Consider the following 24132-nt stretch of genomic DNA (forward strand, 5'->3'; position numbering starts at 1 on the left):
GTCTGTCCTTTTAGATATTATGTATACATTCTTGGCTAGTGTTAGTCATTCTTCTTCACTAAAAAAAATCAGGGCTCATCTCCTTTCCTCTCCTTTCCCTCTCCGTTCCTCTCCTTTCCTTTCTGTTTCTCTCTCTCTCTCTCAACTTTCCCCCCCAGCTTCTTTTTCATGTTACAACCCTGTTCAAGAACCAATTAAGTTCGTAAATCGAGGTTCTACTGTGTGTTTCTTTGGCTGACGTAGTTGTACTTACTTTTGAGCGCTTTGCATATATACTTTATACACATTTAAAAAAAATAATACTTTTTATTTAAAAACATGTTAACATTTCTGTGTAATTGTCATTTGCCAGAGAATAATTTATGTTGTTTTTTATTTATTACAACAGTATGTTTATTTTCTTATTATACTGTAGTTATTTTCAAAACAAAACACTTTTTCTGGCACCACATTGAGGCTATGGGTCTTTCAAGACCTCACTTCTTTGTTTGTTTAGTTTTTTCTAAACGTTTTTTAACGTCATTTAATACATGTATGTACGGGCACCACTGGTTGCACGAAGCACATCAAGACAGTACTCAATTTCTTGCACAATACCTGTAAACTTAAAATTTCAATGTGATCACAAACTTTAATGAACACTGATTTAAATAAAACACATATTTTTAAGATTATTTGTAACATTTTTTGAACTGTAAAGACACTTTATGAACACCCTGTATATTTTATAACAGATACATTTTACCAAAGTTTTATTTAAATAGATACATTAAATCAAACAACGGACAATACATATATTTTCCTTTTTAATTAATTGTTTATTTAATTTTAATCATATGTACACCAACCAATCATCATTGATTGGTTGGTGTACATATGATTTGTTGTTAATTTTCCTTCTTTGTAGCTTGTGGCTTTGATGTAAGCTACCTCGTCACGTACATCTAAAAATAGCTAAGCTACAGGAACCACTACTGGTTCAAAAAATAACAACGCTACCGCCACGCTACTGGGAAATGTAGTTAAGCTACGTAGAGTTGCTACTTGTAGCGAGCTACTGCCCAACACTGGCAATAACAGTCTTCTCAACAGTATTAAGGGAATTATATTTTCCAAAAACATTTCACTGTCTGTACTGAAAGGTGCATTATGATATGTATTTTCTATTAGTATTTTTGTATTGTCATATATTGTTATATTAATTATAATGGACACGTGTGCAAATAGATTATTAAAACTAGTAAAACATTCAGAAAACAACCCTCCACCACCACACACACCCCACCAAACAGTGTAGAATACAAGTGTTTATTAAATTTGTCACATACTGTGTCAGTACATACACATTGAAGAATATAATAATTATGATGTGAATCCATCCATTTTATATAAAGCTTATTCTGTTTAGCAATACAGGGAGCTTGGACCTATTCTAGCTAAAGTCTGGTCGCCATGCAATCACAGGACACATGTCAAGATCCAGATGCAGCAGACTGCTTTAGAATACTACCAATTGTCCCCAGTTCATAGTATATTTATCGAGTTAAACGAGTGCTGCATAACAATACTTTGTGTCATTGCGTAAAATTCAATCATCAAGCAATGGAGAACGATCTTGTTAATACTTTCTTCTTAGCTATTTGTTTCGGTGCCACAGCCTGCAGGAGCCTCCTGACCAGCTCAAGTCGGCCCGTCCTGATGAGGGCCCGAGACAACTCTGTGACCTCTGCTGTGTTTGTCCTGTAAAGGCACCTCAGCTCGGCCTTAACCACATGCGCAGGGTACTTCTCCTCAGCCTTCTGCACACACTGTTCCATCTGCGTGACGGCGTGGTTGGGGTCTGGCCCGCCCTGTATGAACAGAGCCAGTAAGGCCTGGAGGAGGCAGCGCAGAGCTGTGGTATCAGCGCTTGTCCGTCTCTCCAAGTCCAGAGCGTGTTTGAAACAATCTGCAGCATTTTGATCCTCGCCCTTGAGCAGGAGGCAGCGTCCTCTGAGCAAGTGGACGTCAGGCAAGCTGTCACCCAGTTCATACTGCAGGGCTTTGGACAGACTCACCAAGGCATTGTTTATTGCTCCTTCATCCACTAAAAGGCTCTCCTGGAGTGCGTCCACACCCATGTAGTAGTACACCTAGCAGAGAAAAACTCAATTTTGTAAAAAGGCAACTAGTTTTCTTTGCTCATTGTGTCGTACCTGTGCCATCTCTAGGTGAGTCCTCAAACATGGACGCGCAGTCAAGACTTTATCCAGGTTTTTCCGGGCCTCGGTTAGCAATTGTCTGTCTGGGATTCCGCCTTCCCCACTTTTGGCCTTTTCTAAATCCCTTACAAAAAGCATTGTGTTGATCTAAAAAAGAGAATTTATTTTTTATATAATACAAATAGTCAGTCTTAATGTTCAGTCAGTCTCAGTCAGGTCACAAACACGAGTTCGTTTTGGCTCATCTCGCCATCCACATTGGAACTCGGTGGTCTTCTCCGATTACATCAACGAAAGAAACCAGTTTGATATTATTCATATTAACACTCAATAATTAGTGCTGTCTGCAGTCAGACGGATGCGCTCTCTCGCTCCCCCTCTCTTCCACTCTCTCAACCTCACCCTTTTGCGCATTCAACTTTTTTTTTCTGCACTCCCTTAGATTTCTGCTGTGCACTAGCGCAAGTTTAGACACACAGTGTTATATTTGTGTCAAAAAAGGCAACCAGTCAGCGAACTGGACAAATGTACTCTGATTGTTTGCTTGGTGTCCAATGAGATCGCTCTGAAAAACTATTTTCAACATGGCGACGCTGGCTGTATGGAACGGAAAGAGCGACTTTAATATGTAGGTATAGCATGATTTATTTATTTAAAACATCAGACATGTAAAGCTAGGGTGACAGTAGTGATGTAAATAAATGTGTTAAAATACGAAACCTCGACAATCAGAATGTCGCTCATTTTTGCCCCGAGAGGGACACTCATATTTAGCCACAGAGCTTTTTTTTTTATGTATAGAAGTAAAAGCCTTACATCTTTTTCTTTGGATTTTTACACCTAAATAGCTTGAATCGTGTCTTACTAATATGTGACTTTAATAGTTGATCTTTTTTTTAACTATGTTTAGTTGTTTGTAAACACTATGTACATTTTTATTTCACTGGAAATTAATCAAATTAATTGTTGTTTTTTTGATTGATTGAGACTTTTATTAGTAGATTGCACAGTGAAGTACATATTCCATACAATTGACCACTAAATGGTAACACCCGAATAAGTTTTTCAACTTGTTTAAGTCGGGGTCCACTTAAATTGATTCATGATACAGATATATGCTATCAGATCACACAAGATAATCATCATCGGAGTATGTACATTGAATTATTTACATTATTTACAATCCGGGGTGTGGGATGTGGAAGGGGGGGGGGGGGGTAGGCTTGGTTGTTATCATTACTTCAGTCATCAACAATTGTATCATCAGAGAAATGGACATTGAAACAGTGTAGGTCTGACTTGGTAGGATATGTACAGCAAGTAGTGGACATAGAGAGGGAGATCAGAAAGCATAAGAAAAAGTATCTACATTTGATTATTTACATTTGATTATTAACAATCCGGGGAGGGTGTTAGTTTAGGGTTGAAGTTGCCTGGAGGTGTTCTTTTAGTGCGGTTTTGAAGGAGGATAGAGATGCCCTTTCTTTTACACCTGTTGGGAGCGCATTCCATATTGATGTGGCATAGAAAGAGAATGAGTTAAGGCCTTTGTTAGATCGGAATCTGGGTTTAACGTGGTTAGTGGAGCTCCCCCTGGTGTTATGGTTAAACCACTGTTATTGTGAGCTTGTGTTAAGGACAATCAAGGAGGATATGGACTTTCAAGACAATTTACAGGACAACAGAGCAAAAAGTAACAACGTGCAGGTTTAGCTGGACATCTGGGAAAAAAAAATGTCACCAGTATAAGTACACAAAGTGCTCAGACTAGTGTTGTTGTGATCCATTTCTTGCCTTAATGGAAACTATTCCAAAATAGGGGAATATATTTGGTTATTACAAATTAAATTAATATTTCTAAGTACACTTGAAGGTACAAACCTTTACAACAGGATAAAAAATACATCAACAGCTATATTGTAGAGCCATATTTAGAATTATTTAAAACTGATAGTCTGGTCCCAATTATTTTAAAACATCCATTCATCTATTTTCTACCGTTTGTCCCTGTCAGATTTGCGGGGGTGGCTGGAGCCTATCCCAGCTGCAAGCGGGCTACACCCTGGACAAGTTGTCACCTCATTACAGGGCCAACACAGTTGGACAGCATTCACATTCACACACCAATTTTGTGTGTTAAAAATAATATCTGAGTAGTACTGTGTGATGTTACTGTATGGATTCCAGCAAGAAAGACCATGATGACTTGTCTGGAACATCATCTCCATTTTGAGTGTACTCATATGTACAACTACCTCATCAAATGAGTTTGCTAAGCTGATTGCTGTATTGCATATTCTATTTAATCTAAAAAAGAATTAATCAAGCAATCATCATATACTATTTCTCCATAAACTACTTAATAACTATTTGCTTCATAAAGACAATCACAGTACCTCAATCCAGTTAATAAAAAATATTTAATGCATAAATAATACAAAATGTAATGCATAACATGTAGATATCCTAAAAAAACTATTTTTGCTGAAATTCACTGCATATTTAGAGCAGATTTTAAAGTTAAAGTTAAAGTACCAATGATTGTCACACACACACACACTAGGTGTGGTGAAATCTGTCCTCTGCATTTGACCCATCCCTTTGTTCACCCCCTGGGAGGTGAGGGGAGCAGTGGGCAGCAGCAGTGCCGCGCCCGTTGGCCAGAGTGCTCTATACAATTTAGGTTCTAGTATGAAGTATCCCACTATGTTTAAAATATATCTCTCTTATCAGAAGATCCACCAACAGCAACACACATACACAGGATAAATATAAAACCACTTTTGCTTCGTCATGTAATATTTTGTTAGGTTTGTTTCTCCTCTTTTCTTCACTTTGTGGACCTGACCGCAAGCCTGTGAATACGTGACACAACCAGGAAGTGTTGCGATTTGGATGGATGGATGGATGGATGGATGGAGTTTAATATCTTTTCAAAATATGTCTATGCTTGCCAAACATATTTTTCTGTCCCCAAAATCTGCCTTTGCGACATTAACATTAAGACACAAATATAACGCCATAGCCCCCAGAACCGTTTCATTTGCCGTATAAAGGAAGCACTTTTCAAGCTTTCAAACTTACAAGACATTTCGTATGCAGTTTGAAATCCGCGGCAATGTATTGATGACGGCAAAGTTATTGAATTAATTTTCATTTATGTGGTCGACTGACTCACTTACTATTATCAGCGCAGTCCTACATTTGTAAACATTTTTCTAATGAGTCCAGATATCTAATTTAATGCTTTTTAATGCCATTTAATGTGTATGTACGCATAATTCATTTAATGCTTTTTAATGTCCCGCGGAAACCCTGTATGTGCTTTGCTTTAAGATGCTATTTTATTTATTTATGTATGTATGTATGTATTTATATATATATATATATATATATATATATATATATATATATTTATGTATATAGATATATATATATATATATACATATATATATATATATATATATATATATATATATATATATATATATATATATATATATATATGTATGTATATATCTGTGTGTATATATACAGTATATATGATATATGTATGTATATGTAATGTATGTACATACATATATTTTATATATATAAGATATATTGTGTGTATATATATACCGTATTTTTCGGACTATAAGTCGCAGTTTTTTTCATAGTCTCCAGTGCGATTTATATATGTTTTTTTCCTTCTTTATTATGCATTTTCGGCAGGTGCGACTTATACTCCGGTGCGACTTATACTCCGGAAAATACAGTGTATATATATATATATACACATATATACTGTGTATGTGTTTGTATACCGGTATATATATATATATATATATATATATATATATATATATATATATATATATATATATATATATATACACATATATACTGTGTGTGTATATAAATATATATATATATATATATATATATATATACACATATATACTGTGTGTGTATATAAATATATATATATATATATATATATATATATATATATATATATATATATATATATATATGTGTGTGTGTATGTATATATATTTATATACGCACACAGTATATATGTGTATATATACAGTATATGTTTTATTTTATTTATTTTAATTTTTTTTTCATCAATTGTGCATATATGCATACATATATATTTTGTTTAATCAATTCTTGAAATTGATGTATCAATTTAGAATCGGGACAAATAAGAATCGCAATTCGAATGTGAATCGATTTTTTTCATCACCCCTAATATTCACCCCTAATATTCAGGGGGTATCCTTCTTTATCTTAGATTTGAGTATAAGATATGCAAATCAAACCCAGTATGAAAACAATTATCCATCCATCCATTTTTCCACCACTTGTCCCTCTCGGTACAGATATTTATTCTTGCTTTAATTAAATTTTTTCAGATGCTGAGTTGAAATACACCTGAATTTAAGTGTCAAAACATACAGTATGTGTCCTCTTGTATTCTGAAACCCTGCAATGTAGCGACAATTGTATTGCAGTTGTAAAGTTTAATAGTGAATCAAACAGTTAATTCCTTGTTGGTGGTGTTAAGTAGATTGATGTTAAAATGAGGTGTTAAGCGGTATCGAAGACAGTAATGCTCTCAAATATAGCAATTTACAATTCACACTTTTCCAGCTGCATATCTTAATAAGGTTGGTTTGCATGAGGTTGATTGCTAATATGACCCTGCTGTTGTCTCGTACCTTGGCAAGAGTACAGTAGGCCTGCCAGTTGAGCTCAGGATCTGGAAGCACATTGAGAGCCATGTTGCAGATTCCTGTGGCCATCTCATGTTTGCCCAGCAGAAAAAACAGCTTGGCCAGGAGGTTAAGGATAAACGTGTCGTCATTAGCCAACTTTATGGCCTGAAAAACACACAGTAGATATTCAGTGCCTTGCAAAATAATTCATCCCCTACGTAGCATGCCTTTTGTTACAGATGTTTCTGCCTATTGTTGCTTAAATAATTTTAATCAAATCGGCTTTTTTGACCAGCAGTTTACTAAAAAAGCTTTTAATTAACATACCTAAGTGATGAGACTTTGGTCTGATGAGAAAACAGTTTTAGATGAGACGCTATGTTTAGCCAACACAAAACACAGCACATCACAACAAACACCTGAAGAATGGTGGTGGAAACATTATGTTGCAGGGCCAGTAAGCCTTGTCAAGTTAGAGGGAAACATAAATGCATAAAAATATCAGCAAATCCTGGACTATACTATAATCTGTTTAAATACGCAAGAGAAAATTGATTTAGGAACCAAAGCAAAGCTTTACAAACTTCCATCCATCCGTCCATTTTCTACCGCTTATTCAAGGCAATTGTTTTAGCGTGGCCAAGTCAGATTCCAGATCTCAATTTTTGTGGATTTGTGGTTGATTTGTAAAGAAAAGAGCTGCTCACGCCTGATCCCCAATTAACCGGTTTGAGCTACACTGGTACTTCAGGATACAAGTTTTTCCTCATTCTTCAGGTTGCGAGCAAAAATTAGGATTACGAGCTTAGTTGGCGTAGTGAATGCCACAGTGAACCCCATAAGAACCAACCAAAACATTCGGTCTCTCACTTGGGAGCATTAGTTTATAGCTAAAGATCGACATAATTTAGTTTGTCCACTCAGTCTTCCGCAGGGTCTTAAAAAGTCTTAAATCCAATCATTTTAAGGCTTTAAAATGTCTTAAATTCTATCAAAATCTCCTAAAAAGATCTCAAAAACGTTATGTTGGCTCGGGACTGTTAAGGGAACGATAATGAAAAAGTTTAAAATCCAGGACAGGTCCATGTCAAATGATGTCCCAGAAACATGTGCCCAGATGTACAGGGATAGACTTGTACTTTTTTGTCAGTATGGATGTGAAATTAATCTTTTTTTTTAAATTATGGTCTTAAAAGAGTCTTAAAAAATCTTACATTTGACTTGTTGAAAAGAAGGAAGGAAGTGATTGTGACGGACATGCTGAGATAAGGAAGCGGATGATATTCATTGAATTAAAAAAAATGAATCATCACAAAAACATGGCCGAGCTTGTAGCAAACTTGGCGAGACCGTTCGGGGGTAGCGCTGCTAGTCTGCACCATACTGAAGCAGAATGAGTCGATAACACCAGCCAAGGACACTAAAATAATATCTAAATGACAGAAACTGCTGATGGTGTGTTTGACTGAGAAGCAGCTTGACGGATACCGTAGAAGTCCACTCTTCTTAAAACTACTGTAGTAGTACATTTTATTATATTAAAGTGAATAGTATAATATAATATTATATGCGGTCCTCTCCAAGGTTTCTCATTGTCATCCCAGTGGGTTGAGTTTTTCCTTGCCCTGATGTGGGATCTGAACCGAGGATGTCATTGTGGCTTGTGCAGCCCTTTGAGACACTTGTGATTTAGGGCTATATAAATGGTAAATGGGTTATACTTGTATAGCGCTTTTCTACCTTCAAGGTACTCAAAGCGCTTTGGCAGTATTTCCACATTTACCCATTCACACACACATTCACACACTGATGGCGGGAGCTGCCATGCAAGGCGCTAACCAGCAGCCATCAGGAGCAAGGGGTGAAGTGTCTTGCCCAAGGACACAACGGACGTGACTCGGATGGTAGAAGGTGGGGATTGAACCCCAGTAACCAGCAACCCTCCGATTGCTGGCACGGCCATTCTACCAACTTCGCCACGCCAATTGATTGCTATTGTTCTTTATACAATACGATTTATCTAAAAGTTTCTTTTTCTTTTTAAAAGGCATGTTACTTTTTTTTAAAATTGCTGTTTTTTTTTGTTTTTGGGGGGGGGGGGCAAGCGCCGCTTACATCGATTTCAATTCACTTGAAATGCAATACGAGTTTTTTAAGGAATGTGATACATCACAGATCCAATTAAACTTGTAGTGGTACTGTATATACAGTAATTATGATACAGTACCACTACAAGGAGGAATATGGGAACATTTCAGTATCCAGATGTGCCAGTCTGATGGAGGCGGAGCCACACAGACTCACTGCTATGATTGCAGCCAAAGATGTAGCTCCTGTACTAAATACTGACCTGAAGGGTGTGAATACTTTACCATATAGGTTTTTAATATAATTGACACAAATGTATGAAAATCTGTTTTTGCTTTAACATGAAATTAGCTTATTTATGCAATTTTCTATCAAAAAATCTAATTGCCCATGATTTAATAAAAAAAAAAAAAAGGCTAAAACATCCAATGGGGTGAATACTTTTGTAAGCCCTATATTTGTGTTAGAAGCACATGCAAAGTCAAAGTTCTCTAGTCTTGCCAAAGAAAATACTCAAATTCAAAAAGTATCTTAGACAACAGAATGTTTCCCCTGCCAGTTTATCATTTGTAACATTTAACGTTTAACATTAATGTTTGTTAATACTATAATGCAACATTGCAGTTTAGGACTTACAGATCCATAGCAGGATAGAGGATCCGTGGCCGAGTAGCCACAGTCATGTACGGACATTGGCACTGCGCTGAACTCATCCTGTCTCTCCAGCATGATGCCAATGTAACACCAGGAAAGAGCTGGAAACAACACGAGTAATGTTGTCACTTGAAGGACTGAATACATCTGATCAAAGTAGAAAAAAAAATATTTCACCTCCTGAGACCCAGACATGGATTTTCTCTTCTTTAAGGGCAAAGTTTCACTGCCTTATTTTAAATTCAAAACACTTAACAAGAATAATTGTGCTGTGCAGAGGATTTCCAAAGATGTTTGCTTTATTGGGGTTTGTCCAATGAACTAGAACTGCAGCTCTCAAACTTTTTTTCACCAAGTACTACCTCAGAAAACATTCAGCTTTCAAAGTACCACCATAATGAGCAACATTAAAATACAATAGCATAGGAAGCATAATTATTCATTAAAACAAGGCAGAGGTTTTACTTACCAAGTATATGTAACATGTTGGCCACTGGTACTCTACACACAATTTGAACAGTGCCACCGTGTTTGGATGTAGGAAAATAAAACACTGTACTTTAATCAAGTGATTCTGTGGCATACTACTAGTGGCACGTGCACCACAGTTTGACAATTACTGAACTAGAAGATATGTCGTCCCAATATGACATACCAGCATGAATTACTTTATTACCAAATTCTCCGGACTATAAGCTGCACCGATATATAAGCCGCAACCACTAAATTTTATGAGAAAATATGTTTTTATTATATATTAGCTGCATTGGACTATAAGCCCCAAATATATACCCTTATGTTGTTGAATGAGATATTTATATAGAAAGATTTTGTAATGTTTATTTACAATTGTTTCCAAACAGTGCCTGTAATACTGCAGTAAAACGGATGATCAAACAAAATGTCTTTATTCATCCTTTATGAGATGAGTAAGATTTTTCATCCTTTCTTAATAAGGTACAAGATATGTATTGGGAGTCATCTTCCTTGTACTTTGTAAACACTTTGAGTTTGAAGACTTTCTTAAAGTGGATGATTTTAGTACATTGTTTGATTTCTTTGCTTTATCCATTCCATGATTTAGCCGTTAACAAAGAAAAATCCATAGATTAGCTGCACCTTTGTATAAGCCACAGGGTTTAGAGTCTGCGGGAAAAAGTAACGGCTTATAGTCTGGGAAATATGGTAATAATATCCAGTTCTTTACTTTAGTCACTATTCAATAGATAGAGGTGGTTTTGGTAACAAACTGTCATTTTTAGGCTATTGAACACAACACAAGTCTTCTTTAGTTGACAACCGTCCCTTGAAAAACTTAATCGTACTGTATTTAGAAATAAAAGTACACATCGCTTATTAATAATAATAATGATGATGATGGATTAGATTTATATAGTGCTTTTTTAGACAATCAAAGTGCTTCACAGAGAAGGGAGAAACAATTATCCCTTCACTCCACAGTCACACATGGATGATGGTAAGCTACCTTTGTAGCCACAGCTGCCCTGGGGTAGACTGACAGAAGCGTGGCTGCCATTTTGTGCCTAAGACCCCTCCGACCACCACCTTTTCACTTTCTTACACCAGTGTGGGCGGCACTAGGGGCAAGGGTGAATTGTCTTCCCCAAGGACACAACAGCAGTGAGTTGGATGGCAGAAGTGGGGCTCGAACCTGGAACAAGTTGCTGGCATGGCCAGTCCAACCACCGCGTCCCATGTTAAATTTTATTGAACTGAAAAGGGACACACTTTGTCCTGTATTACCGGGAGAATCAAAAATAGTCTGTAAAAATCCAATGCCTCAGCCTGACAGCAGCTAGCTAGCTGCATTCTGGTGTTTGGACTTCAAACCAGACTTATTAAAGGTAGTGACATTTTCGGTCTGATTTACTAAAGGTTTGTAAAGTTGATAGCACACGCAAAGCTGATCTACTAAACTTGTGCAAAGTGGATTGTGTCTGTCAGATTAAGGAGCGCAATCCATTTTGCGTCTCGGTCTTCATGAATATGCGGAATGTACGCTGATCATCAAAACACCCACAATACTGTGAGGAGAAGATGCAACATATTATACAGCCTGCACAATGCGATTTATCAACAATCATCACCATTTGTCGTTCACTATTTTGCGTCTTTATTCAGGACGTCCTAAAAGTAAGCGCAAACTGACACAGTAACACACACGGCTGTGAGAAAGAAGGTGATTGTACTGCACAGACAGACGATGTACAGAGAATCCTCCGTCCTATGTGTCTGTGTCAACACATTTGAAGCGTCAGAAGTTAAAAATATTAGACACATCGTCTATTCAGCAATATAATTTTATAATTTTATAGGTGCATGCTTTATGACTTACAGTAAGGGGCTGATTAAAACACATTCAATTCATGCGTTTTGGTGTGCAAGTGTGTTTTTCTTATGGCATTCGTTTTTTTGCACAGAATATATGTACAAAAAAATACATATATATTATATATATAGGTTTTTTCATATAACCTATATGAAAAAAAACTTTTTGAAGTATGCATTTGTTTGTGTCTTGAGCACACTAAGTGTAGCCTCTCTTTCTGCAGCGCAAAAAAAAAAAAAAAAGTAGGTTTGATTGTGGATGCACCAAAGGACAGCTTAAAAAAATGCCCATAAAAAGTGGTACATGTCTCTTGCTTGTTTGAAAACATAGCAAAATGCGACAGGTAGGCGCATGATGACATGAGTGTGCAGTAAATGAAGGAGTGTCTCTATGATAGGGCTGGATAATTATGACAAATAATAATCACGATTATTTTAAGTGATATTGTAATCACGATTATTTACATGATTGTTCATTATTTTGAAACCATTAGTACCACAAAAACTGAACTTTAAATATAGTTAAAACAGATATAAATTAGTAACGAATAAACCACAAGTAAAATAATAATGGTAATAAAAATACATTTAAATAACAATATTATAATTTAAAAAAAAAAAGTTTCCGTTTTAGATGGTTTTAATTCTGTTTGTCATCTTTACACTTATTTTACCACCAATGAGAGTGTGCTTTTCGTGTCAAATAAAATTGTATAAATGTTTCTTAATTAAATGCAAAACTTCTCACATTAATTGGTGCAATACATCTTTGGACAATTTTTACTACTATATTAGATCAAAGCATAATAATTGTGTAAATGCCTCAATAAGTGCTTTAAGTTTTAAATGATTCTTGTGTAAGGTACTTTTTAAAACCTTTATTTCGTTAGCATAGTCAGACCTGGCTATTATTATAAAGGGGGCAAGGTTGCTTTGCTATTGTTCTCAGCTTGACGAGTAAAGATAGGACTTGAGGCTGGAAAAAATAAAACTTCAATCCCTTGAAAGACAAAATCGTCTTGTATTTAAAAACTAAAGTGCATGTCCCCTATTAAACCGTAAAGAATGCACTTTATTATTATATTATTACTTTATTTTCACAGTATTACAGTGAAAATCAAAATAGTTTGTAAAAATGTCGATACCTGGGCTGTTAGCTATAAGCTAAAGAGACCTATACAGCTTCTGTTGTTTTGACTCCAAATGTGACTTTTTTTTTTATGTAGAGACCTTTTGTCTAAAAATAGCAAGAAGCATAACAAACATTTGCTTAAATATAACTATAAGAATTATTGCAATTATATATAAAAAAAAATCAGTTTAATCACACTTTTGAATTTGGACGAATCACAATTGATCAGAGTTACTACAATAGTGTAGTTTGATTCATCTGTGGTACTTTTATTGACAACATACTCTGCCAGCGTTGCGATGTACTAACAGCAACCTCGGGAGAAAGTTTGGCTTTTAGATGGTATTTTAAAACCTACCATATTTTTTGGAGTATAAGTCGCTCCGGAGTATAAGTCGCACCGGCCGAAAATGCATAATAAAGAAGGAAAAAAACATATATAAGTCGCACTGGAGTATAAGTCGCATTTTTTGGGGAAATTTATTTGATAAAACCCAACACCAAGAATAGACATTTTAAAGGCAATTTAAAATAAATAAAGAATAGTGAACAACAGGCTGAATAAGTGTACGTTATATGACGCATAAATAACCAACTAAGAACGTGCCTGGTATGTTGACGTAACATATTATGGTTAGAGTCATTCAAATAACTATAACATATAGAACATGCTATACGTTTACCAAACAATCTGTCACTCCTAATCGCTAAATCCCATGAAATCTTATACGTCTAGTCTCTTACGTGAATGAGCTAAATAATATTATTTGATATTTTACGCTAATGTGTTAATAATTTCACATATAAGTCGCTCCTGAGTATAAGCCGCACCCCCGGCCAAACTATGAAAAAAAAACTGCGACTTATAGTCCGAAAAATACGGTATATGTATTTTAAAGCAAAATGTTCCACCAGTTGAAGTCTCCTACTGTAACTCATCTTTGCAGTGATACTGTATATGCAACAACACGCAACACCTTTTTCGCTAAAGGAGCGAAAAGTGAATTATATTTAAACTGTATCGCGCTTTTCTCTAGTGAATCAAACCGCTTTATAAAGTGAAACACATGATCTAAGTTACATTTAAACCAGTGCGAGTGGCACTGGCAGCAGGTGGGTAAATGATCTTGCCATAGGCAAAACGTCAGTGACTAGGATGGCGGAAGCGGGGATAAAACGTGGAACCCTCAAGTTGCTGGCACGGCCGCTCTAACAGCCGAGCTATGCCGCCCCAATTATTGTGCAGTCCAAACAAATTGTGTGATTAATTAGTGTATATAAATGATTGATGGGGTATTTGTTTGTGATTAATCACATGTGTTAACACGTTAAATTTGACAGCCTTAATAAAAATAATTCCACATAAATAAAAAAAGCCCTTATTCCTTATTTAATTTTCAGTGAGTTAGCAGCCTTACTATGTAGTTTGATTACTTTCAACAACATTCTCGACACAACAAATGCAGCAAAGTGCAAAAATGCATGTGTGAAACAAAGCAGAAAAATTAATTTTGCAGAATCAATTATAATATTACTGAAACAGGGTGACATAAAAGGTTGATTGTAAAGATGAAATGTAAAAATGTTGGCAAGTCGAGCTATAAATGTCTTTACATTATAAATCATTTCTGGTTGTTTTCTATAAAACATACTGTATGTTGTTCCTGATAGATGAAATAAGTATTCGGTTGTCACCAGATATCATTGTTCAAGGCAAAAGAAAACTTTTATTTTTCTTGGTCTCAGGAGGGTATATTTTACAAATAATTAACAATTTACCTTTTTGTTGTGTTTTCTCTGATTCAAGTGTTTGTCTGAGAAGTCTTAGTCCCTTATTATAGTGAGAAAGTCTGAAGTATTCTGAGTTCTCTTCAGTCTTGATTATGTCGTCCAGTCTGTGGGGAGAGAAAAACAAACTAATTAGCCTAATACCATGATCATTTAAAAAAAATATAATATTAGTTTTATACCTTATATAAATGGTTGCCATCTTGAGGTACCAGCTTCTTTTTTCCTCTATTGGTATCTAAAAAAAACAGATTAATGATTAATCTCGGCACGCAAAAATTACTGTTACTCTTTTTTCTGCATTTTATTATACTATGGATATTCATAGTCTGGACAAATTAAAATTAAATGACATTTTTAATATTTAAAACTCAATTATAAAAATGATTCACCTTTTTTGTTGTTTTAATTTGTTGCACAAACTTGAGATAATTAACTATAAATGTAAAACATTAGGTATGCCTGAAACAGTATGAATGATTTTGGACATGGTATGTTAAAAATAATGAAAATTGCATCCATCATATGTCTTTTGACACATTTTTGTGAAATTTCTTAAAAAAATCAAATTCATCAAATACAAAATTTAACTTAAAAAATGGCAGCGTGTGAATACTTTGGGGATTCATTTGAGCAGTGATGTACCGTCAGAGCCAGCAATGCCTTGTCTGCTGGCCTAACATAAATCATGATCATAAATTAGCGAGCAATTTATATAGCGCTTTCCTCTAGTGACTTAAAGCGTTTTACATAGTGAAACTACATTTTAAACCAGTGTGAGTGGTACTGGGACCAAGTGGGTAAAGCCACAAGTTGCTGGCACAGCCACTCTACCAACAGAGACACGCCGCCCCAAATTAATAAAAGCTAATTTTATTTTACATTTATTTTTCATAGATATATAAAAAAATCATAATATTCTCTTCACGTTATATTAGGCTGCAGTGTTGTTTGTTTTTACGTTAAAGCTTCAATCCAATCAGAATTCAGCAGGCTTGTTTCCAGCGTTGTATGAATTGTGCCAGAGGCCTTCTAAATCAACATTAGTGGCGGCTGTGCAGGATAATGCAGGATATTCAGTTGATAGACAGCCGATCAGATCACGAGTTGTTGACAGTAGCCCATCTAGGTAGCCTTACGTTAAACGTGACTGTGATTGGATACTCACTTGTCACTCCCAAGTGAGTATCCAATCACAAGTTGTGGTTTGCAGAGGCAAGGCAAGGCAACTTTATTTATATAACACGTTTACAACAATTTAAAAATTGGACCAAAGTGCTTTACAGGTTAAAAAGCATAGAGCAAAAAACAAAGAACATAAACAATGCATAAGCTAAACAAGATAGTGCAAAAGAAATACGGTGAAATGGTTCGGATAAAAAGTACAAATGAAAAATTAAAATAATAAAAGTGCACCAAATTGAAAAAAACTAAAGCGAAGGGTGGGGGTGGGGGGGTGGACTAGAAATGGTGACCGAGTGGGCGGGCTCAGCTTAGGTTAAAGGCCAGCCAGAAGAGGCAGAAAGAAGAGCATTCATTGATTAGGTGGCAGATATATATTTGCAAGGCCATTTTCAAGAAGGATATTTAAAGAGAAACTACATCTTTTGAGACGAGGTTGGCCGACCCTGGAAGCTTGCTAAGTTGTCCCAGCTGGTGAAATGGTTTGTACGCAACTTCCACTCGAATTAACCAACTATGAGCAGTACCACTGGCTTATACGGCGTCAGATAGGTGCTACAAATTGTGAGTTTAAATATTTTATTTCTTAATTTTTTCATGTTTAATTTGTTTTTGGCATTTTTTTAAAGTTTTGACAGTATCACATAAGGCAGGGGTGCCCATTACGTCGATCGCGAGCTGCCGGTCGATTGCGGAGGGTGTGTCGGTCGATCACCAGCCAGGCTTTAAAAAAATAGACCTCAAAATTAGCGATCATCAATCTTCACTATGACGTCACTTTTGTCACTCGATTGACATTCACGGCACCTGAGGGTCTTGTGAGATGACGCTGGCTGCTGCGAGCTCATTATTAAGAAAAAAATGGCCGGCAGGAAGGCGAGAAACACTTTTTATTTCAATAGACTCTCGCGCCGTACCAGCCGTCAAAACTCTAAAGACCGACTGCACAGTTCCTGTCTTCGCAATAAAAGCGCTGCTTCATCCTGCCTGCGCTAACAACATAAGAGTCTCAGAAAGCTGGCGTGCACAAGCTCGCAAGCTACGGAGTTTGCCGCCAATGTATTTCTTGTAAAGTGTATAAAAACAAGTATGGAAGCTGGACAAATAAGATGCCAAAAACCAACCATTTTCATGTGGTGTTGGACAGAAAAAATGACTTTTTTCTCCTCCATCTGAAAATGTGGACGTTATCATCACTACTGTCTGATTCCAATCAATGCAAGTCATCGGAATCAGGTAAAACACCGACTTATATTTTTGTCTTCATGAAAGAAAATAATCTATAAGTGTTAAACATGCTTGTATTATCATAAAACACATTTAACTTGTTAACAAAAATGTCTCCATAAATAATTAAATATAAAATATATATTTGAATGAGGTTGATCCCCTCGATTTGGTCAATTGAAAAGTAGCTCGCCTGCAGAAAAAGTGTGGCCACCCCTGACATAAGGTATGTTTTAATTGCTGATGCAGGTTTATTGACTTTTAAATGCGCAGAAAAATAGCCAGTGTTGTACTCTGTTGAGGTGTTTCAATGCCCAGTAGTGTGCAAGGGTATTTCTGTATCGTATTTTTCCCAGCCGTGTTGACATAAATTACGCTGTTTTGAGTGGTATTTATTGAAGTCGGACCAAGTAGTACATCACTGAAGGCCTAAGTGGGAAATGCACGGCCCGCCACTGCATTTGAGTAATGCAGTAAACAAATCTGTTTTGTTTCAAAGCCGTTGCCTACCACTACAGTAGGGAAGGGATTCATATGGCCCCATGGGTGGATCTTGTGTGAGAGGAAGGTTGGAAGGGGAATCATCTTGCAATGCTAAAAATGGTGGAAAGTGCCACTCTACATAGCAACTGACGCTGTGGTCGAAGTTGGAATTGCCACTAAACACATTTTGAAATAATCAACACTCTACACTGCCGTCTAGCGGTTTAAGTGGATAGTGCACCCCCACAAATTGTCTTGTTTCATGTGTCAGGTAAACTGCGATGAATGGTGCCGGATGAATCCCCTTCCTACTACTAGTTCAGAGGTCCATGTTTTCATCTCACCAAATGACCACCATAGTGCAGTGCTCTGTTAAACAGCATCAGGGCTGCACTAAGTCTCTCCCTCAAGTCCTCGTCTTTCTCCAGCTCCACGTCGTAGGGATGAACGTAGGCCTGTTCGGCCAGGCAGCGGGCCGCCATTTGCCTGGTGTCCTCTTTGGTGGTCTCTCCGCCTTCTAAGCCCATAAGCTGGGACACCTTCTCCACGCATTCCCCAGAATCCAGCTCTCTCCCCAGCTTGTCGTACACGTAGCCCAGGTTGGCCCAAGCGTTGAGATTTCCCGGGTCTTCTTTACAAATGCCTCTGAAAAGCCAGGATATACGTACAAAGATTAACAGTTGAGAACAGTCCTGGATTGCATTGTAAGAAATGTGTAAAAAAAAAAAAGAAATTGTATGAATACCAAGTTAATGTCTTAATCAGCCTACTTTTTACAGCTACTTCTCTTTTTGTACCCAAAACATTAAAAAAAATACAAAATTATATATTCTTCAGGAGTTACAAACATTACAATAGCTGAACCTAAGTCTAAGACTAGATCTGACCAGTCTATGAGCTTGAACTGATGAAGCCTACTTGGATTAGCGTTTAGATTGCCTTCTTGTCTGCTTTTTGCGTTTTCTTACTTGGTGTGTAACATGTCTTGTCCTTCTGAGATAATGATGCGTGGAAGACATGGACTTTATTTGCCACAATGGAGGTGATGATTAATATTTAGGTGAGTGGCTGCATGCTGTGTATGGACATACTGTAGCATCTGCCAGCCAGGGGGTCCAAAAATAGATAAGAATTCAGCCGGAGGGGATTGGCGTCTGTGATCAGCAATGAAAGGCATAATCAGCAATACTAATCTCTAATAGAGTTTATTTATTTGATAAATGTAGGGTTGTACGGTATACCGGTATAAGTATAGTACCGCGAATCATGTTCGGTACTATACCGCCTCTGAAAAGTAGGCGGTAAAGGCGCCCCCGTTGTCGTCACGTCATGCATTGCTGGTTTACGAGCAGACGAGCATGTTCCGCAGAACACAATCACGGAGTACTTACAAGCAGACACAGTGTGTAGACAGAAAAGGGAGAACGGACGCATTTTGGCTTAAAAACTAACGGTAATGGTGAAGTTATAACACTGAAACACCCTCAGGAAAAGGTGCTAAAGTTCAGCCCCAGTCGGCAGTGCTTAGCTACTTCTAAATCACTAATCCTTGTCTCCATGGCGACAAATAAAATACGTTTTTTACAAGTATCATCCCTGCAAGGCGAGGAATAGCTAAACATGCTTCACTTACACACCGTAGCTCACCGGCATCAAAATGTAAACAAACGCCATTGGTGGATCCATACCTAACATCCACTGTAATGATACCAAGTACAGGAGCGTATCTGGTTGATACTACTATGATTACGTCGATATTTTTTGGCATCACAACATCTTCTTTCGGTTTTTTTGAATGTATTTTATGTTTATAAACTCAGGAAATATGTCCCTGGACACATGAGGACTTTGAATATGAACAATGTATGATCCTGTAAATACTTGGTATTGGATTGATACCCAAATTTGTGGTATCATCCAAAACTAATGTAAAGTATCAAACAACAGAAGAATAAGTGATTATTACATTTTAACAGAAGTGTAGATAGAACATGTTAAGAGAGAAAGTAAGCAGATATTAACAGTAAATGAACAAGTAGATTAATAATTCATTTTCTACCACTTGTCCTTAATAATTTTGACAAAATAATATAATTGAATTAATAGAAAATGACACAATATGTTACTGCATATGTCAGCAGACTATATTAGGAGCCTTTATTTGCTTGTTTATTTACTAATAAAAGACAAGTTGTCTTGTATGTTCACTATTTTATCTAAGGACAAACTTGCAATAAGAAACATATGTTTAATGTACCCTAAGATTTTTTTGTTAAAATAAAGCCAATAATGCAATTTTTTGTGGTCCCCTTTATTTAGAAAAGTACCGAAGAGTACCGAAAAGTATCAAAATAATTTTGGTACCGGTACCAAAATATTGGTATCGGGACAACACCAGATAAATGCCAAGTGGTTTGCATATTGGCCATGTCAGAGAAGATCTTAGTTCGAATCTCCATTTGGACATCTCTGTGTGGAGTTTGCATGATCTCCCCGCATGTGTGGGTTTTCCCCTGGTACTCTGGCTTCCCCCCACTTTTCAAAAATACACACGTTAGGTTAATTGAAGACTCTGAATTGTCAATAGGTATGAACATGAGTGTGAATGGTTGTTTGTCTATATGTGCCCTGCGATTGGCTGGCGAATGGTGTAGTCCGCCTCTCGCCCAAAGTCAACTGGGATAGGCTTCAGCTAACCCGTGACCCTAGTTAGGATAAGCGGTATAGAAAATGGATGGACAAATGCCATTAGGGCTGCACGATGAATCGACATCAAGGATTTAATTAGTGAGATTACCTAACCGCTGAGGTTTTTTTTTTTCATCTCTGCCGTCACCTGAATTTGAGTAGCAGACATGTTCGCTAATCAGAAATTTTGAGCGTCACATTTATTTGTCTCTCGCTTCAAACGGGGGAAAAATACATCTCACTTTGTGCATCGCTCTCAGCACCTGAGCGTGTTTGTTTAACCGTAGAATTAACTGAACGCAGTGAGCCCTCTTTTCAGTCATCCACAATGTTTGTGTCGTTGGGCGCAGAGCACGGACAGACAGCCTCCCTACTCGCTACCCTACCAGTGAAAAGTGCCGCAAAGTAACAAAAAATAGGAGGACAAAAATATGATTACAAAGCCAAATGTCCCATTGTGATAATATTTCAGCTTCAAATTAGATGGGGAATACACGCCCATCAACATGGACGAACAAGCGAGAATGCTGTGATCACGTGATTGCAATAAACAACCTCATTTTTCCAACGGAGGAAAAAAAATGCACTTCAAGATGTTCAATTATATTTTTGATGACATAAATGAGATTCCATAAAAAAAAGTGCAAAACATTTACCTTCCAATTACAGTACAATGGTAGACTATTCTACAGTAATGAGAAATATGAATGTATAGCCTTTTAAATGGTTACTTGCACTGTTATTAAAATGTATGATTAAATTAAAGTATATTAAATTATAAACACTGTATAGTTTTTATTGATTATTTCTTCAGTTTAAGAGTATCATGTAGACAAATATTTTTTGAAAGATAATGATTGCATTTTTTTCTAATACTGTGTCACTTAAATATTTTCTGTTACACCCCCGCCTTAGGAAGAAGAAAATATTGCGCCTCCCTCTACTCTCCATTGTGACTATAAATAATATAATTTGTCTGTAAAATTGTTATAACTATACCTCTGCATGACATTGTAAGTTTATTAACGTTAAAAGTGGTTACAGTGAAGTCAAGTGCTACATACGCTTCATCATATTCTGGTATGGCAAAAAAACATGTTACCCCCAAACCCCGTGCATCCCACCGCGACCCCCCATGGGGGCCCGCCACACTATTTCAGAAGGACTGTTCTAATATGTGGCACCTTGAGAGAAGAATATGTTGGTTGACAGTATAAAAGTAACATGTCTTACTTTACTTGTTATTTTTGCAGTTTTATGCATTTTTTAGTATAAATATAAAAATTGCAAATCGAATACGCAATTGCAATGCCAAAGCCCTTTTCCAATGTGATTTATTTTCCTTTTAGCTTGTTCTCTTCAGGGGTCGCCATGGCAAGTCAATCCCTACAATTGAACCTACACCCTCTGTTATTGGGATCAGATATGTGATGTCATGTTTCGTGAAAAATGTAAATGACCAAATATGTCTTCATGGCCTACAAAAGCTACTTGTAAAATGTAACGACTGACTTAGAAGGGACTTTATCTTAAAATACACAATTCTACTACCGTATTTTTTGGACTATAAGTCACAGTTTTTTTCATAGTTTGGACGGGGGTGCGACTTATACTCAGGAGCGACTTTTGTGTGAACTTATTAACACATTACCGTAAAATATCAAATAATATTATTTAGCTCATTCACGTAAGAGACTAGACGTATAAGATTTCATGGGATTTAGCGATTAGGAGTGACAGATTGTTTGGTAAACGTATAGCATGTTCTATATGTTATAGTTATTTGAATGACTCTTACCATAATATGTTACGTTAACATACCAGGCACGTTCTCAGTTGGTTATTTATGCGTCATATAACGTACACTTATTCAGCCTGTTGTTCACTATTCTTTATTTATTTTAAATTGCCTTTCAAATGTCTATTCTTGGTGTTGGATTTTATCAAATACATTTCCCCAAAAAATGCGACTTATACGCCAGTGTGACTATATATGTTTTTTTCCTTCTTTATTATGCATTTTCGGCAGGTGCGACTTTTACTCCGGTGCGACTTATACTCCGATAAATACGGTATATGTTTCACCAAATGTAATTCAATAATATTTAATTGCTGATCTGCAAGTTCACTCACGACTGTATGTCCAAGAAATAACCAGTGCTTTAAATCTATGTTTCATTGATTGGGAGTGCAGTTTATAACCCCCAAATCCAACCCTTGATGCTGAGTGTCAAGCAGGGAGGGAATGGGTCCCATTTTATAGTCTTTGGTATGACTCGGTTTGAACTCACGACCTACTTGGTGGCACTTGGAGAGCCAAGTGTTTTCTGAGGTGGTACTTGGTGGAAACAGTTTGAGAAACCCTGATCTAGACCACAAGAAAGTGTGTTAAATGTAGATTATAATCATCAGGTCCTCTTTAAATAAACAGGACAAGAGAAATGAGTGGGCCCTGTCCCAGCATTCTTCTTTAAACAGGTGCTGTTTCTTTTTGTTGGCCCCGGTGCTACATAAAGGGCGGAATATTGGCATAACAAGAATAAATGAAAGCTCAACTGAGATCAGTGCACAACAGCCAGCTGCTTCAACCTTGACTAAACACTAAACGCAAACGTGGCTGAGGTGTCATGTTACAATATGGCCCCTGGCCTCACCTGGGGAAATTAATATTAACTAAATAAAACCCGACCCAATAAGGACATCAGCTAAATTCCCAAATTCCTACTTTTAACATACTGCTGTGTCTGGACCAGTCTTTCAGAGTGGTTATGCTGCAGAAAACCTGACCATGATTGAGCACCTGAATATCTCCTCGGCCATTTCAAAGTGGTCTTGGTGAAAAGCCAGCAGGCCAAGAAGATTGCGAACGGCATACTGTAAGTATCCAGCTTCAGCCTCCAGCTCCCCCCTGAGACTCTCCTGCTTCAGGTAAGTGTCTCTGTGCCTCAGTTTTACCGGTCCAGGAGGATCGCAGTTGAGGTTTAAGTCCAGGTGGAAGTGACCAGGGATGTATTCCATATCTTCCATTAGAGATTCAATGTCCTCTGTGTTATTATCCGCCTCCATTGCCTTCTCCAACTCCTCCTCCAATCTTCCTACATAGGCTTTGCTCCAAAAATAAGGCAGAATAGAGTCGGACGGAGGAGTACAATCGTATGTTGGCACTGAATGGTGCAAAATAAAGGCAGCAATCCTGCTCAGGTCACACTTGAGTGTATTTTGACATGATTCACTGCCTGGTTCAGACCGGTTAAACAGGTTAGGCCAGGGAGTGACCAGAAAGCACCAAAAGGGAAGTTGCGTTAAGCAACAATCAAACTCCCTTTTAAAAATGTAACATGCATTTTCTAAGCATTCATGCACACAGTTTTATCGGTGGTCTGTTATTAAGTAATTTAAAATTTGAGACATTTTTGAGGTGTCTAGTCTGTGAAATTAACAGCTGAACTGCAGCCTTCCACAAAGTTTATTCTGCCCGACACATTGTTTATGCTGTGATTTTTTTTTAGATGTCTGCCTGTGTCAGATGTAGTCAGTTGAAGAATGTGAGCTGATGATGCAACAAGTTGGAATGGAGGACTTATTTGTCTTATGAGATGGCAACAAAAGTACAAGAAAGCATGACAGCAATGT

The 24132-nt window shown here is 36.9% G+C and overlaps 1 protein-coding gene across 2 annotated transcripts; it reads right to left on the reverse strand.

Moving 5' to 3' along the window:
* Positions 1 to 1310: 1310 nt before the first annotated feature.
* ttc22 (tetratricopeptide repeat domain 22) lies at positions 1311 to 23717 on the reverse strand. Of its 2 annotated transcripts, XM_061975752.2 has the most exons (8): positions 23300 to 23717; positions 18156 to 18456; positions 15102 to 15157; positions 14911 to 15026; positions 9633 to 9751; positions 6912 to 7073; positions 2196 to 2348; positions 1311 to 2132 (listed from the first exon to the last, which is right to left on the reverse strand). In XM_061975752.2, exons 1-8 carry the CDS (start codon positions 23563 to 23565, stop codon positions 1596 to 1598), a joined length of 1710 nt encoding a protein of 569 aa, XP_061831736.2. In that variant the 5' UTR covers positions 23566 to 23717; the 3' UTR covers positions 1311 to 1595. The 2 variants fall into 2 exon arrangements, with proteins under 2 accessions (XP_061831736.2, XP_061831737.2); XM_061975753.2 differs by lacking the exon at positions 6912 to 7073.
* Between the last annotated feature and the right edge of the window lie 415 nt (positions 23718 to 24132).

Source organism: Nerophis lumbriciformis, linkage group LG14, assembly GCF_033978685.3.
Source record: "Nerophis lumbriciformis linkage group LG14, RoL_Nlum_v2.1, whole genome shotgun sequence".
NCBI lineage: Eukaryota > Metazoa > Chordata > Actinopteri > Syngnathiformes > Syngnathidae > Nerophis > Nerophis lumbriciformis.